Source organism: Arabidopsis thaliana, chromosome 5 (assembly GCF_000001735.4).
Source record: "Arabidopsis thaliana chromosome 5, partial sequence".
Lineage (NCBI taxonomy): Eukaryota > Viridiplantae > Streptophyta > Magnoliopsida > Brassicales > Brassicaceae > Arabidopsis > Arabidopsis thaliana.
Window position 1 is genome coordinate 20,107,221 of NC_003076.8, and position 15,281 is coordinate 20,122,501.

The following is a 15,281-nucleotide window of genomic DNA, read 5'->3' on the forward strand; positions in this document are numbered from 1 at the left end:
GTTGTTTAGGGCACTTTCCATATTTGTTGAATTAGTGATATTTAGGTTAAGCTACACGTGGAGGCTTATTATTCGTTGATATCAACTATTGTCCATGTCTGTAAGCCTCTCCCTACGACAGAGGTTTTCAGAGCAGTAACAAACAACTTACACATGAGAGTTAACATTGCACAGTCTGAGATTATACTCGCTAGATTCTTTTCAAGTCTTGAAGAACAACATGTGCAGCGTTTCTTCCAGGTGCACCCATAACTCCGCCTCCAGGATGAGCTCCGCTGCCACACAAGTAGAGACCTTTCAAAGGGCTTCTGTAATTTGACCTGTTTCACACAGTCCAACAAAGTTTTGAATTTCATAATCATAAATCGTAAAGACTGTTTTGAGTACTTCGGAGTCACGTACCATCCTTTCACAGGGCGCATCAGGAAGAGAGAGTCTAATCCCATGGCACCGTGAAAGATGTTTCCGCCTGCAGAATACAAATGGGCAGTCATGTCAATATGGTTTGGCCATGTCGCATGTACTTGGGATCTTTCTCCAAGTACTTCACTTTATATACCTGTTAGACCAATTTCCCGTTCCAGGTCCGGAGGAGTCAACATGTCGTAGCTAATGATGGATGAGCTAAACCCGGGTGCATATTCATCAATCAGTTTGAAACACCTTTGTGCAAAGGCTTCCTGATTTTTACACAAGCAAAAGCAAATCCAGATGGGTTTGGCATGTCTTGTAGTGTAAAGGAATGTTTAGCCAAGCGTGTATAACAAACTAACTCGGTAAGTAGGATCTTCCCAGCTTCCATCTGAGGGCTTGTAAGGAGTGTACTGGATGAACAAGTTGATTACATGCTTCCCTACATACAAAATCACATTCAGAGTTCAAATCCTAAACAAGCAAAAGGGGGAGAATGTGTACCTGGGGGAGAAATGGTGTTGTCTAGTGTGGATGGAATAGTCATTTCGATCACTGGTCTTCTCGATGGTAAGCCATTTTCAGAATCATGACATGCTGAGTGAACCTCGTCCATGCTGACAGAGAGAAGATAGAACAGAGCCATTGATCACTTTTATTTGTATTATTATTTGTTCTTCGAGATACATATAATGAGGAACAAATTAGCACGAATGATACCTCTCTGCACCAATGTGTATAGTGCCAAAATGCTCTGGACCTGGACCTGAATGATTTGTGTTGCAGCACTGGAACTGTGGTAACTTGTCAACAGCCAAGTTTATTTTGGTAGTTGCCTGTTCACAACAATTAAACAACAAATCACCAGATAATTAGCTAGATGGTGTAATTAAAAAAAAAACCAATTCCGCCTATAGAGAAATCTATCTTCTCTTGATCCAGAGAGTGAGGGACTTAAACGACATGGAATCCTTACAGAGCTGTAATCTGAGTTCTTAATAGCACTGACGAAATTTTCAGGAAGAACATTGGTCGGAACCAACTCCTGTTATCCAAGACAGAAAGAACAAACGTAAATTTGTTAGCAAACAACAAAATTTTAACTGACATATACTGGGAGTTTGGAACTTATGATTTAAAAAGATTTACCACATAAGTTCTGTAAGGGGTCGCATTGGACAATATAGCCGATGACTCCACCCGTGTACCATCAGCAAGCAAAACCTTATACCAGGTAATGTCATATCAGTTTGATTCACGTTTTCACTTCATCCACAAATCATTGAAGACAAACTAACCCCTTTCACGATGCTAGAGTCTTCAGTTAGTATTTCAGAAACCTGGAAAATATGAATGTACTAAGCTGCTCTGATTTCTGATGAGAGAAATGATACTAGAACTCCACTGTTCTGAATATCGTAGGAAAGAGGGATAACCTCAAAATGATCTAGAATTTAATACCTCTGCGTTTGTGAAAATCTCAGCACCAGCTTCCTTTGCAGCATTGGCTATAGCCATGGAGACAGAGCCCATCCCACCTTCAACGTAACTGCATATTATTTTCTTACCAGTTACTCACGATAGCCAGGCCTTGTTTTATTAAACAGATAGTCTTGTGCTCTTCATTTACACCTTACAGAGATGCATGTTTACTAATATCTGGTAAGATAGTTCTTCAATTGCTTATGCATCAACACTTATGTAAAACATACACAGCTATTTCTACATTCCCAAAATATCAAGAGGAAAATACAAATTAACAATCAAGATACGTACGACCAAATGCCTTTCTCTCCATCTGTTTCTCCCATCACATGATGTAGGAGAACATATCCACTTCCCGGAGTATGGACACTGGCCTGTGAATTAATGTTCAGATCACTACATTAATCCCCCAATATAGAACGAGTAAGATATTAAGAAAGTCAATTACCGTAGATCCAATCACAGCATCTGTTGCAAGACTCGCCTTCAGGACATCAGACTACAAGCATAAGGCCAACACAAAAACGTGTGTCAATACAACATCAGACTACTTGCTAATGCTAGTTGTATAACCAATATGTGTTAAGATAAGAAAAGCACCTCAAACCAGTTGTTCAAAACTTTTGAAGCTGGTGCCAATAAAAGATCCATAAAAGCCCTTCACAATATAAAAACAAAGAGCATGTAAACAAAACAGTGAAAGATAACAAAACAAATCAGCTTAATTGTTTTTGAAAAAGGAGATCATACACCATATCTTTATGCCCCAAAGAAACTGCTTGCCGGAGACAACGAGCCCAGAAAGCAGATTTGTACATTTTGTTGCTCAACTTATCATTAAAAGAAGAGGCACTTTGCAGAGATTCAGGTGGAGTTGAATCCAAAAGAGGATCCATGAATCCACAAAACCTCTCTAGCTGCTTCTCGTATCTGTAAAGCAAAAAAAAAAAAAAAAACTTATTTGATTTGAATATCACATTCCGAGAATTAGCTAAAAAAACAAATAACCTTGGGTAAGCATCAGCATCATGTTTAGAGAACTTTGAAATCTCAGAATGATTAAGATCTTGATCAGGTCCAAGCAGAAGATAACGTCCATCTAAACAAGGTGTAAACGATGAAGGACTTCTCTTCAAAAGCTTAAGTCCATGTCTACCTAACTCCAATTCTCTTTGGAATCCAAAAATCAAAGTTATCAAACAATCCAGGAACGATCAGAACAAAATCGGAAGAAGGTTAATCAAACACACCTAATGATACAAGGACGAAGTAAGCCCTGAAGGTAACTGCAGCGTGAGAATTTGAATCCAGGAACGATCTCCTCCGTCACTGCCGCGCCACCGATGACATGACGGCGCTCGAGAACAGCGACGGAGAGACCTCCGCGTGCTAGGTAAGCTGCGGCTGTTAATCCGTTGTGGCCACCTCCGATCACCACCGCGTCCCATTTCTTCTTCGGTAATGTACTGAAGCTCCGGCGCCACATTGTAGTCTTCACTGGTCAGTCAAAGTCTGTGTGACTGTGTGTCACAAGTTCTACTCTGATACTTTTGTTCCAATAGTTTTTAAGTATTTACAAAATAGTCCTAGTAATTGTACGATTCACAAAAATAGGCCCCAAGCTATTTATGGTCGCAACCCCTTTTAAAAACTTATTTGCTTTATCACCTATAGTTTTTGATCATTTATAAAAGAGTCCAAATAGTTTGTAAGGCCTTATAGTCTTCAATGCTTATATTTAATTTGCATGGATTGGTTCATCATTTAATAACACCTGAATTGAATAGACATGACAAACATTTTTGCAAACTTTATTTAGGAAATGAATCCTGACAACGCGATTGCTAACACGAAACAATCCGACCATTCTGATTTGGCTGTTTCGTGGTGAAACGGTAAACCACAACACCGATTCTAGAACTTTCTTGAGGAACATCAGAGTGGATAACGTCAACATCGAAGAGCTTTCGAGCTTTTTTGAAGAAGACAGATTCTTTCTTCCATCTCCTTAGATGCGCCATCAGGAAAATTAACCTCTTCCCCTCTAGCTGCATCAAACGCAGCGTTTTGAGGAGAGGCTCGTAGAGATGGTCATGATACACCACGTCCGAAGCCAGAATCAAGTCAACGTTCTGACCTAGAACCTCCACGTCATCAGCTTCTCCCCATCGTAGTGGTGCCACGTTGACTTTCCCGCCGAATCTCTCAACAATTTCAGCGTTTGCTTCGGCGTTGAAGTTGAGATTATCTAAGACGTGTGGGAGATCCGTCACCGTGACGTTAGCAGAGAGAGTGATTGCCGCAGCGATCCCGACGAGGCCGGTTCCAGATCCGAGCTCGAGTATGTTCAACGGCGATGGTTTTTTCAGCGACAAGAGTGTGGCGGTGAGTGGACTCTTGCTAGGGTCACGTCGGTAGTTATCAAGCAACGTGACGAAAGTAGAAGCCGCTGGCCAGAGCTGAAAGGAGAGACCTTGTGACGTCAGCTCACGAATCACGACTGTTGACTCGATGGAGCTGATGTTATACTTCTGGAGCTCCAGTGCACCGTCACGCAGAGGAGTAGGAGGTAAACTCTCACCGTCGAGACCATTCTCGCCTATGAGGAGCATTTTAGCTTCGTATGTGTCGTTTTCCTCATCGTCGTCTCGCAGAGGAAGAGTAATCATTCCACTTTTTTTGCGGCGCCGATGTTGTCGCTCGCTTGTTCACTTTCCATGTTTACTGAACTAGGGACCTTTAGGTTAAGTTACACGTGGAGGCTTATTATTCGTTGATAACAACTGTGACCATGAGTCTGTAAGCCTCTGTCTAAGACAGAGGTGTTTCATAGCAATAGCAAAGGCCAATTCCCTCACGAATACGGAATACATCAATGTGCAGAAAGTGAAGACAAAACAAATTGATGTTTTTGGAATATTTATACATTTGATGTGCATGAATGCATCATTAAATCACTGGTGACTTCTGTACAGATCGATGCTCCCTAGTTGTAGTCTCGAGGTCGAATTCACGTCTCGTACACTTAAAAACCGGAACCTGCAACATACACATTAGATATGATTATGACCCATAAGAAAAACAAGAAAAGCAAATGGGACTGTCTTATGATAAGACTCTTATCAAACTCAATTCAAAACACATTTGTGTTCTATCAGGGAAAAGTTATTTAACATACCTGAAAAGATTTGCTTGGAATCCAGGTGTAGTTATTTTGTAGGATTTGCGTTGGAACCGTTCCTCGAATACCTGACTAGTTTGCTTGTCTAGGACACACCATGTCGAACCACCATCGTTACTTCCTTCAAGAATCCTGGTGGAGGCAACAAACAGTGTTAAAGCATTGATTGTGTATGTCTAGACTTGAATAATAGGAATCAGACATTACCAATCTTTGGGGTCTCTCTCTGGGGCATCATTAGCAGACATGAGTTCGTATGCTATGAGTTGGTGCATCTGGTTGTAGAGTGTTTTGTACACGATCCAACAGCCTGTGCGAGGAGAGATTCGCATTATAACATGTAACAAATATCATAGTTTTGGATCAGGCTATATTTCATACCTTTTGCACCATTTGGTTCTTCCCATTTGGACTCTTGGATTCCATCAAAAGCTGCGGTTGCCTGAGGCAGTGAGTGAGGCATGATATTTAGGAATAACCAAAACAAGTTTGATTAAATGGTAAGATGAGACTTGTAATAGGATACTACTTACAATGCCAGAAGGAAGCTCTTCACCACTTGCGAGGACAGAACCAGAGCATACCCTGTTCTGTTTAACAAGTGGAAAAGACAGTGAATCTTTGTTTAAGTTTTGGTATTTGCTGAGGTCAGCAACAAGTTCCCTTAACGCGTCCAATGCAACTGGCAATGCTATAGCAGTTTTAGTGAGTTTCCCGTCTACGGATATTGTGACACTTTTACCGTTTGTGTCTCTCTCGCTCTTTAAAGAAAGAGCGAGAAGCAAATCGCCTAGTGCGGGAAGAAACTGCTCCGGGAATGAACTTGAGTTATCTGAATCTAAAGTCAATCGAGCCTTCCTTGTTTTGTAAGGCGCATTCTTCAGATCCACTAGGACTTGCTTGATCATCTTAAGTACCTCATTTGTTCTTGCTACAGGTAAGCCGTCCTCAACGAACTGAGTAAGGATAGGTAGAAACGAGTCATAAATGTTGGTCACATGGTCATCAACGCATTTGCGAACTGGGCAAGAGGAAGAGCTGACAGATGAGTTTTCGTCTGAACCAAATTCTGATCTCATAATACGCCATTCCCTGTCCCCACTTTGCCTTCCGGGTAAAGAAACTGAGGCATTATCTGCGGAATGCAGATTTCTCTCTAGTTCTTCCTGCTCATTTCTGTCTCGTAATTCAAGCTTAGATAGAGATTCAAACATTAAGCTACGTCGTCGTTCCCTTGTCAGGGTTCGAAGACCATCTTGCAAAGATGATTCAGTTGTGAGAGTTCTTCTAGATAAAACCTACAGTGGAAAACAACAGCAAGACCATGAGTGATTAATAGAAGTCACTGTTTTTGGTGTCGAGAAACAAAACAGTCACTGTTTTCGTGTAGCATTACCTCATGCCATTTCTTTGTATATCGCTTGGTAACATCACAAACCCCGTCCTTAGAAATCGCAATGACATAATTCAATTTTTTATTCCATCTAGAAGGCAGAGATTTTGTTAGAATATGGCACTATGGCAGTCCATTATGGGGATTGTTCGATGAGAAACATGGAAAGAGGAAGTAACTGGTACGCAAGAAATCTTACCCTTTCTCATATAACATGGGTTTATCATACACTCCTTCACAAGGGTCAAGATGGATCCACCTGCAGAAAAAAACAACGGCACAAATTACTCGGTATAATGAAAGTTCCTACAGAGGAAATCAATAGACATTTGTTTGGCAGATGAAGTTTACCTCTTTAACGAGTGAGAGTAGCATTCTGTCCACACGTGATCTGTGAAGTCCATTATCTGTAAATGAATAAAAATATTACATATACACATTACAAATATAAAAGCAAAAGCAAAAGCAAAACTTTTGTGGGAAGAGATAATGTTAGTTAGCAGAATACCAAACGAGAATCATAGCCAAACGTGCGGCAGTATAGCGTAAAGCAGTTCGCCCACTCTCCGCAACGACCTTTCTTTGTTTCTACGAGCTGCACAAACAGGGAAGAAAAATGGAACCTGTCAATGAAGTCAAGAACATATACCTTCCAATGTACAAGCTATTTAGTTACCTTTAGCGGATCGTTGTACCGAGGGAATCGAGTAGTTGTTGGACACATGGTACAGCTGTATAAGTTATAGTGAAATACTAAGTGAAACTAAAGTTTAACAAGAGAAAATAAATAAAGCACTGTAGGAATTGAGTAATTCTTGCTCTCAATCCAATACACTCTATAAAACGCGAATGATTTAGCTTTTACAGTCCTACAATTCTCTCGGAATAAAGGCCGTGATTTCAGAATAAACCATACAAACTACAGTACAAAGTAATTCACGTACCGATATATTTCAACTCGATTTGCTCCATAAGCAAGCTCCGAGGTAAGTGGGTTTCCCATCCCCTGGCCTATGGTTTTGTTACCACAAAAGTCACAAGGAGGTTCATTGACCCATCTGCATTACCGCCCAAGTCAATAACATGGAAAAGAGGTTCTTTAAAACTACTGTGCCACTATATATATTCATACAACAAAATATGCTGCATAGAGAGAACAAACCAATGAGAAGACTATCTTCAATTCTAAATCTCATCAAGGATTTCAATAATGTATTCAATAATTTAGATTTGGCTCAAAATATGAACCAAATCTTTATGTGTTTTTCTTTTCTTTCAACTTTACAGTAATGGATTATTTGGCTGTCTAAGCCCTAAAAGACAAGTAAAAGGGGAGTCCGGAAAACCTGAAGGATTTTTTGAACCAGAAAAGAAGCTGAAGCAGGAAAGCGTAGTCTCTTTCCTCTTTCGATGGCTCAAAATTCCCTTCCTAAACGTTTGTTAAAAGCTTGGATCAGTTAAAAAATCTCACATAATATAGTAAACATCAACCTAAAACCTTAAATTCTAAATTTCATCAAGCATTTTCAATATCAGAAGTCAGAACTTATAGTTCAATTAATCGATGAACATAAACACAAACCTTGGCCAGAGAAACCAATGCTTTCTCCTCAAGCTCGTCTTTAGGAACAGTCTTTCGAGCAGCATCTTGGCGGACTGGATCTTCATACTGAACACACACAAAATAGTAATCATACATCAACACATAAACCAATATACAAAAATTGCAATCAACCATCAAAGATTCAAATAATCAAGTCTTTTACCATGAGAACTTGACTAACATAAGGCCTAATTCTCCCTTCGAATTCGCCGTTATCTCGTGCAGCGACAAACTGTTGAAACATAATAGCATCTTCTTCTGCCTGAAAACCAAGAAACATAAAATCAAAACATCATCATCATCAAAATCAGTTGATAAATTCCCGTGAAGACCATCAGTAATATAAAACCTGCAACATTCGAGCCAATTCTTCATCTGATTTCAACATTTCCGCATCTGAGTTCTCTACAGAATCTTCTCCAACTGAAACTAATCGAAGTCTCTCAGATAAAGAAGCGAGATCAGACTCATCAGACACCAATCGATTATCATCTTCCGCAACGATCTATATTACCCAAATTCGATAACAAAACTCATCAAAGATTCCAATGAATACCGAGAAAACAAAATCTGATTTTTAAGTTACCTTTTGTTCTTCAGGAGGAACTAAAGTGAGGGAGAAGATTAGAAATCGTAAAACCTATAGAGAAACATCGATTCAATGGCGGAATATCACATAATCGAATCGGACACGACGAGAATACATTGAGAGAGAGAGAGAGAGAGAGAGAGAGAGAGAGAGAGAGAGGGAAACCTCAAGACCATCTTCAGTGTTGTAGTCGACATCGAAGCTCGAATCTTCATGGCGGACGACAAATTTCCGAGCAACCATTTTCTCAGATTATTGAAATTCCAAAATGATCTCTCAAGTTTGTTTGATCCCAAGTCTTTTAAGTCAAGAGAGAAACAGTCCTCCCGGACAAGACAAGAAATTTCGGTTTTATTTTATCCGGCCGGTAATAAAATTACAGTTCCGTCTTAATTTTGAAAATCTTGAAATCATACCGGCCGGTAAGGTATGCTGTATATATTTGACTTCTATTACGTATGCAGACTATATTGTTAAAAATATTTATATATGATTATGAATTATTTAAGCTAACAATTCTAAATAGGTGACCAGTTTTTTATAATCACTAAATAAAATTTCAAATTTCATATAAAACATTTTAAAGATATTCTAGACATATATAAAATTTGCAATTTTTTTTTTGCTGACATGTGCCATATTTTTAATATACTTTTTAATAAATTATTATAAAAAATTATTTTCTGATTAATGTGATTTAAATTGAAAAAAGTATTTTTAAAGATGTTTAAGTTAGCAATATATATGTTACTTTCGTTTTAAAGTCGAAAATTAACTTATATAGGATATTCCAATATATATATATATTTGTGATATGTGACATATTGTCTTATTTTGTTTTTTCCTTCACTTAAAATAAATATTTTAGATCCTGTTATTAATAAATTATTTTCTGATTAAAGGAGTATAAATTGAATCAATTATCTCCTAATGATATCTAACTTGGCTACATTTTAAATAACTGATTTAACATTTTATATAGTTCTAAAATAAAGTTAGCTAAATGTCCATTTGAAAGTAAACAAGTACAGTACCATCAAAATATAGGAAAAAAGATAATATTCAATATCTTAACAAATTTAGTTTTTCTTAACAAAGCTTATGCATACTACCGTTTATAATTTCCTTTCTAATTCAAAAGACTAATAATTAAGTGAATTAACTACAAGATGAATCATATTCATTAAATATATGTTCTCAATTCTCATATTGGAATTAAACTAAATCCTCAATATATATGTTAATTTTATGGTAAGTGAAGTTTTTAAATTACCATAATCTGTTATACATATGTTGATCTTACAAATTAATCAAGAAAAATAGATAGTTTTGTGGAATAGATAAAGAGCTTTGATATCTTCCGTTTACAGTATTTACTTTGTCTTAAAAAGATCAAACTTGATTTGATTATAAAAACTATATACAATTTTACCGTCTAAGACAAACTTCTCCTAACTTTTAACACATTTTTTACAGGTTTAATTATATAAAAATTATAATTTCATACACATCCAACCATGGGTCGCATGGAAGTACTCCAATAATTCATCCATGAGATTTTTTATTAGCATATATACTAAACTACAACTATGTTACTTTGGAATGTCAAGCATAAAACTGAGCGATGATAGCTTTCTAACATTGTGCAGATAGATAACATCACATCGGACTGTTACTCTCCCTGTTTTGTCTTGAAACTTTTATTTAAGAAACATATTTTTTTATGAGCTGATGATGATGATGACCACCATACACCATGCCTATAGCCTTATCAAAAAGGCATTTGCCATATGCCACCTGAAATATTAACATTTTAAAAGCCACATTTTATATAAATTTATTGTTTCTTTACTTTTTAATCAATGTAATTAGATTATATGATGAAATCTTCTGCAAAAAAATTTCGTGTTTGTTTTTAAACTGAATAGTTGCTTTTCTACTTGTAAATTGTAATTGATTTTAGAAAATATTGATTATAAAGAAAAAACTATATTTGAGATAAATTTTGTATTACAAATTAGTAAAATCTCTCTATATAGATAAATTAATATCTCTATAAATTAGTAGATGTTTTTTGGTTCAAACATAATTTTGGTTCTCTAATTTTTTTTTGGAGCAAATACTTGTTCTCCTAGTAATAGTCTATATCTAAGTAATGGTTTTAATTTTATTGTTCTTCATAAAAGTGTATACACAACAATAAGAATCTTGGGTTGATGAAATGGTGATGTTCTATTGGATGGTTAACATGTTCATGTGCACACTTTAGATGAAAAGAGAACTATCCTTCAAGAAATATGAACTTTCTCACTATTGTTTCATATAACACATGATATTTAAAAATTCATAAAAATTATTTTGTAAATCATAAGTAAGTCTTTACTTGAAACATGAACATCTTCTTATTGTCAACATAACCTCTTCTTATAGCGTTCCATTTTTTAGTCAATTATTTCATTCACCCGAAATTATATTTTAGTTTTTAAAACTGATAAAATTTTGGTTTTAAATTTTAAATTCAATGTTTTTTTGGTAAGTTATCTTTTGTTTGTAGTCATGTATTAATAAATTTCATTAAAAAAACTTTTGTAACATGTCAATATTCCTTAGAAATAAAGCAAGGTAAAAAAGAAAACTACATCTTTTGGGAATAGTTAAACTTTAAGGTGATCTTTCATTTTTAACCATAAATTAATCCTCCTCAATGGGATTAATATCGTCTCCCGATATATATTCGCAACCATTACTAAAACGAAAGCAGTGATGAAATAAGCCCAATGCCAAGAGTGTCCTACTGACTCAATTTCAAAATATAGTCCAGCGATTCCCGAAGCAAATCCTGAAAAGGCTACCATCATAATATATAGGATCTCAAAGCCATCCACAGGATAACTCAACTGAACAAATGAGATCACAACGAAGATTATACAGATGTATATCCAAAAGATATCCCACCTCTGATCCATATAAGTAATAAAAAACATGGTTACGCTAACCATAAATTGGAAAATATTGACGATAAATTGGTTTGCCTTAAAAGCTGGTTTTGGTGATTTTGAAGAGGTGATGCAATGACTCAATATGCCAACTAACAAGAACGTTTCAACGAACTCGAAGTATCTTGAACAGGCATATTCGAAGCTCATGTCTTCCTTGTATGGAAAAATATTGCCCCATGCAATTCCAGCACCAAATAGGGATAATATAGCCATATGACTCCATAGTATTCGTGAGATGCTATCGTTTACTCCTATGATATTAACATTTTTGGTGGGATTTTGTATAGTTTCGTCTGATGCGCCGGAGATAATTTTAATTTCATCCAAGTCCACCGGCTTATCCATTTTATGTTTGTTGTGTTGTTGTCTAGGAAGCCCTACGATGAAGAGGAAAGAGAAGTGCACAATGAAAACTTAGATTTCAGTTGTTTTTTCACGCTGCAATTTTCTTATTTATATATATTAAGAAAAAAGACTTTTTCGACAAATCAATATACTATTGAAAGTAAAATCTTAACAAAAAATATTATCATCAGAATATCTCAATGTAATTTTGTATGATAAATCTTTTTTATATAAATACAATAAAACTAAATTTTTCATTTAAATCAAAAGTATTCAACTTTAATGATTAACAATTAATAATATTGATTAAAAATCACTTTAAATATATATATATATATATATATATATATATATATATATATATATATATATATATCTATATATACATTTTTGCAGCCACTTTGTGAAATAAATACTGGAGTTGGGATTTATTTACAGCGGCTGCCACTGGCATTTAATAATTGTTTTTGATAATTAGAAAGAAAATCTTCTAATTAAATATTTGACATAAAGCTCAAGTGTACAGTTTTTTTAGGAGTTATGTAACGTTTCTCCCAAGAAAATTGTTTCTTTATTTTTCTTAATGTTGTAATTCTCCGGTTTTGATATATATATAAAGTGTTATTGTCCTTATGATACTTTTCAATCAATACGAATAATTAATAGACTGAAAAAAAAAAACGAATTGATCTTTGCTGATTAGATATTGGCGATGAGGTGAAATCATTTAAGGAGCCGGAATAAAACGTTCTAATGGAAATAAAGCTAATGTGTGCAGTTATAAACCGGCTTAGATTTTATAATTAAGGTGTGTAGAATTGGATACCAAACTGCGTTGTCTTATTAATAACACGAACATAGACTTATATACATGACATTCTCTAGGGTTTACACAACCGACTATATATAACGTGATACACACGACACAAGCCCATATTTACACATATGATTTAGTAAACTATTCTCACTGGACCTAATTCGGGTTAGAATGTCTTCGGCGATTAATCAAGTCCAATTCCTTCCACTCCCTGAGGGCTTGACAGGATGAACAACAGTCTCCCCACATAGAAACTTTGTACGCCGCAACAACTCCCGCCAAGAAGATGGACCCCAATTCCCCCAAGAAGCTTGAACCAAGAGCGTTAGAGAAGAGGGATAGGATCGGAGAATCCCAAATCTCTCTTGAAGAGGAGAAACTTCAAAAGTCCCGCTACATGCAAGTAGAAGAATAGTATGGTAATTGCCAGTGCAAGATCCGATACTTTTCCCACCTTGGATTCAAGCCACATGAGGCCTTTCAACATGGACATTTCTAGGATACTACGAGAAAGGATGGCCATATGAGGATATTTCTTAGAAAAGGAAAAGGGTTTAGATAGAGTTTTGGGTTTCACTTTGTAGAAGATGAAACCAACTAACCCGATGTAGATAAAAGAGTGAGTGAGAAGCACACCCTCCATGATGGAATGGTGTGGGACTATTTCCCACACTTTAGAGAAGTGCAAGCTAAAGAGAGCAGCAACGATGCATGTTATCGTGTGTATTGGAAATATTAGGTTCGTCTTTGGTTGGAATAACTGAAATCTAATGGAAGGGGGAACATGGGTTAAGAGTTGAGAATAGTGGATTAACAGAGTTAAGAATAAAAGTGGAACGGCGAAGAGAGCAAAAACTAGAAGATCAAACATTTGGATAGAAAAAAAGACTTGTGTTGAAGATGAAATTGAGGGATATGATCCTCCTTCCTTAAATAGAGAGTTTACAAAGCTTAAGGATCGGAAACCCCTTGTTTGTAGCGTGTGCACAAACACAACATCCAAATTCTTACGTAAGTCTCTCTTTGCAAAGTTAATAATATCTTACAACTCACAAATTAAAGCATCATAACACTTTTCTATAAATCAACTCTGTAACATATGTGGGTTGTTAACTTGTTATACAATTATACATTTTTTTTGTTTTTCTACTAAAATGACTTTTTAATTATTGACGGTTCATACTTAACAAGCAACTGAGTCACAAACACATAACCTTTAACAAAGTGAAAACGAAGTGGTAATATAGAAATTTTGATTATTTGCACAAAATCCAAATTCTTACGTAAGTCTCTCTTTGCAAAGTTAATAATATCTTACAACTCACAAAGCATCATAACCCTTTATAAATCAACTTTGGAACATATGTGGGTTGTTGTTATACGGTTATAGATTTTTTTTGCTTTTCTACTAAAATGTGTTTTTGATTATTTACGGTTCATAATTAACAAGCAAATGAGTCAGAAACACACATATATCATAAACCTTTAACAAAGTGAAAACGAGGCTGTACGTAATATAGGAAATTTGATTATTTGCACAACATCCAAATTCTTTGTAAGTGGAGTGTTTCCAAACTCACAAAAAAAAGGAAAAAAAAACAAAAAAAAAAACTTGAAAACTTTACTGTATACTAAACACTATATCGATATGTGAAGTGTTTCCCAAGCCATCCTTCTTGATTGGGCTTTGTCTGATTTTAGGCCCATTTACACTTGCCGTATGCCGACAAAACAAAACAGAAAGAAGTTCAAACTAGAATAAGATACTTGTATATAGTCTATTTCATTTCTAGACTTGTACTGTAAATCTGTAATAATTACAATAAAGAATTAGTAAGCAACGTTCGAGAGCTCTAGTTTAAGGTACTACTAAACTAATGACTGACCTGTTAAGATGCAATGTTGTCCAATATGCAGTTGGTTGATGGTTAATATAGTTGTTCATATATCAAAATCCCAATTTCATATTTTTGATTAAATCTTATGTATGGCAAGTGGCAACAGATATAATTTAGCATAAGTTCTATGTGTCATTATTTTAGGGACAGGACATTGTCCGTACACATGTTTAATCTTGGTGTCTACTTGTCTTTTATTCAAGATCCTTCCTTGGTCAAGTAGAATCATTGGTACTCCAAGTCCGATCCGTACTCATCAGCTGGGATGGTAGTTTGGGTAGAAAAATTAGTTACTGCATATTCATTTCTGCTCTACTAATCTGGTGTAAGTAAAAGGGTTGCTCACTACACTGGACCACTGACTTTCATAAGATATCCTTGCTCTAGACATGTCTTGCAATAGTTTCAGATAATTCTGTTTCGTTTATCACATGCCAAGACTGCAGAAACAAATATATACTTGCACTATCAATCAGGTGCAACTGTGGATTGGTGCTCGGTTGGCATCATCCTCTTTGAACTCATTGTAGAAATTCTACCCTTCAAAGCAGAACATCCTC

The 15,281-nt window shown here is 35.9% G+C and overlaps 3 protein-coding genes, 2 long non-coding RNA genes and 2 other non-coding genes across 7 annotated transcripts; 1 reads left to right on the forward strand and 6 right to left on the reverse strand.

Annotated features, from left to right (window-relative positions):
* Positions 1-8: 8 nt before the first annotated feature.
* On the reverse strand, positions 9-3,418 carry AT5G49555 (FAD/NAD(P)-binding oxidoreductase family protein). The gene is made up of 16 exons (NM_124333.3): positions 3,147-3,418; positions 2,905-3,066; positions 2,647-2,826; positions 2,497-2,554; positions 2,345-2,395; positions 2,188-2,270; positions 1,873-1,960; positions 1,710-1,751; positions 1,561-1,635; positions 1,388-1,456; positions 1,132-1,247; positions 916-1,028; positions 774-853; positions 560-680; positions 403-469; positions 9-320 (listed from the first exon to the last, which is right to left on the reverse strand). Exons 1-16 carry the CDS (start codon positions 3,380-3,382, stop codon positions 191-193), a joined length of 1,671 nt encoding a protein of 556 aa, NP_568712.1. The 5' UTR covers positions 3,383-3,418; the 3' UTR covers positions 9-190.
* A 193-nt stretch (positions 3,419-3,611) lies between these two features.
* AT5G49560 (Putative methyltransferase family protein) lies at positions 3,612-4,586 on the reverse strand. Its single transcript, NM_124334.2, has one exon. The coding sequence runs from the start codon at positions 4,563-4,565 to the stop codon at positions 3,741-3,743; it is 825 nt and encodes a 274-aa protein (NP_199767.1). The 5' UTR covers positions 4,566-4,586; the 3' UTR covers positions 3,612-3,740.
* A 52-nt stretch (positions 4,587-4,638) lies between these two features.
* PNG1 (peptide-N-glycanase 1) lies at positions 4,639-9,049 on the reverse strand. Its single transcript, NM_124335.3, has 17 exons — positions 8,828-9,049; positions 8,660-8,713; positions 8,423-8,578; positions 8,237-8,335; positions 8,053-8,139; positions 7,817-7,899; positions 7,415-7,528; positions 7,147-7,201; positions 6,979-7,065; positions 6,822-6,877; positions 6,670-6,729; positions 6,474-6,561; positions 5,611-6,375; positions 5,459-5,519; positions 5,285-5,387; positions 5,075-5,209; positions 4,639-4,935 (listed from the first exon to the last, which is right to left on the reverse strand). Exons 1-17 carry the CDS (start codon positions 8,903-8,905, stop codon positions 4,851-4,853), a joined length of 2,166 nt encoding a protein of 721 aa, NP_199768.1. The 5' UTR covers positions 8,906-9,049; the 3' UTR covers positions 4,639-4,850.
* On the reverse strand, positions 4,811-4,852 carry U4.3p. The gene has a single exon (NR_142999.1). It is a non-coding gene; the product is annotated as an other RNA (small nuclear RNA).
* On the reverse strand, positions 5,056-5,211 carry U1.13p. The gene has a single exon (NR_143000.1). It is a non-coding gene; the product is annotated as an other RNA (small nuclear RNA).
* Positions 9,050-12,986: 3,937 nt separating the features above from the next.
* AT5G07425 lies at positions 12,987-13,504 on the forward strand. The gene has a single exon (NR_143001.1). It is a non-coding gene; the product is annotated as an other RNA (long non-coding RNA).
* Positions 13,450-13,671, reverse strand: AT5G07435. Its single transcript, NR_143002.1, has one exon. It is a non-coding gene; the product is annotated as an other RNA (long non-coding RNA).
* Between the last annotated feature and the right edge of the window lie 1,610 nt (positions 13,672-15,281).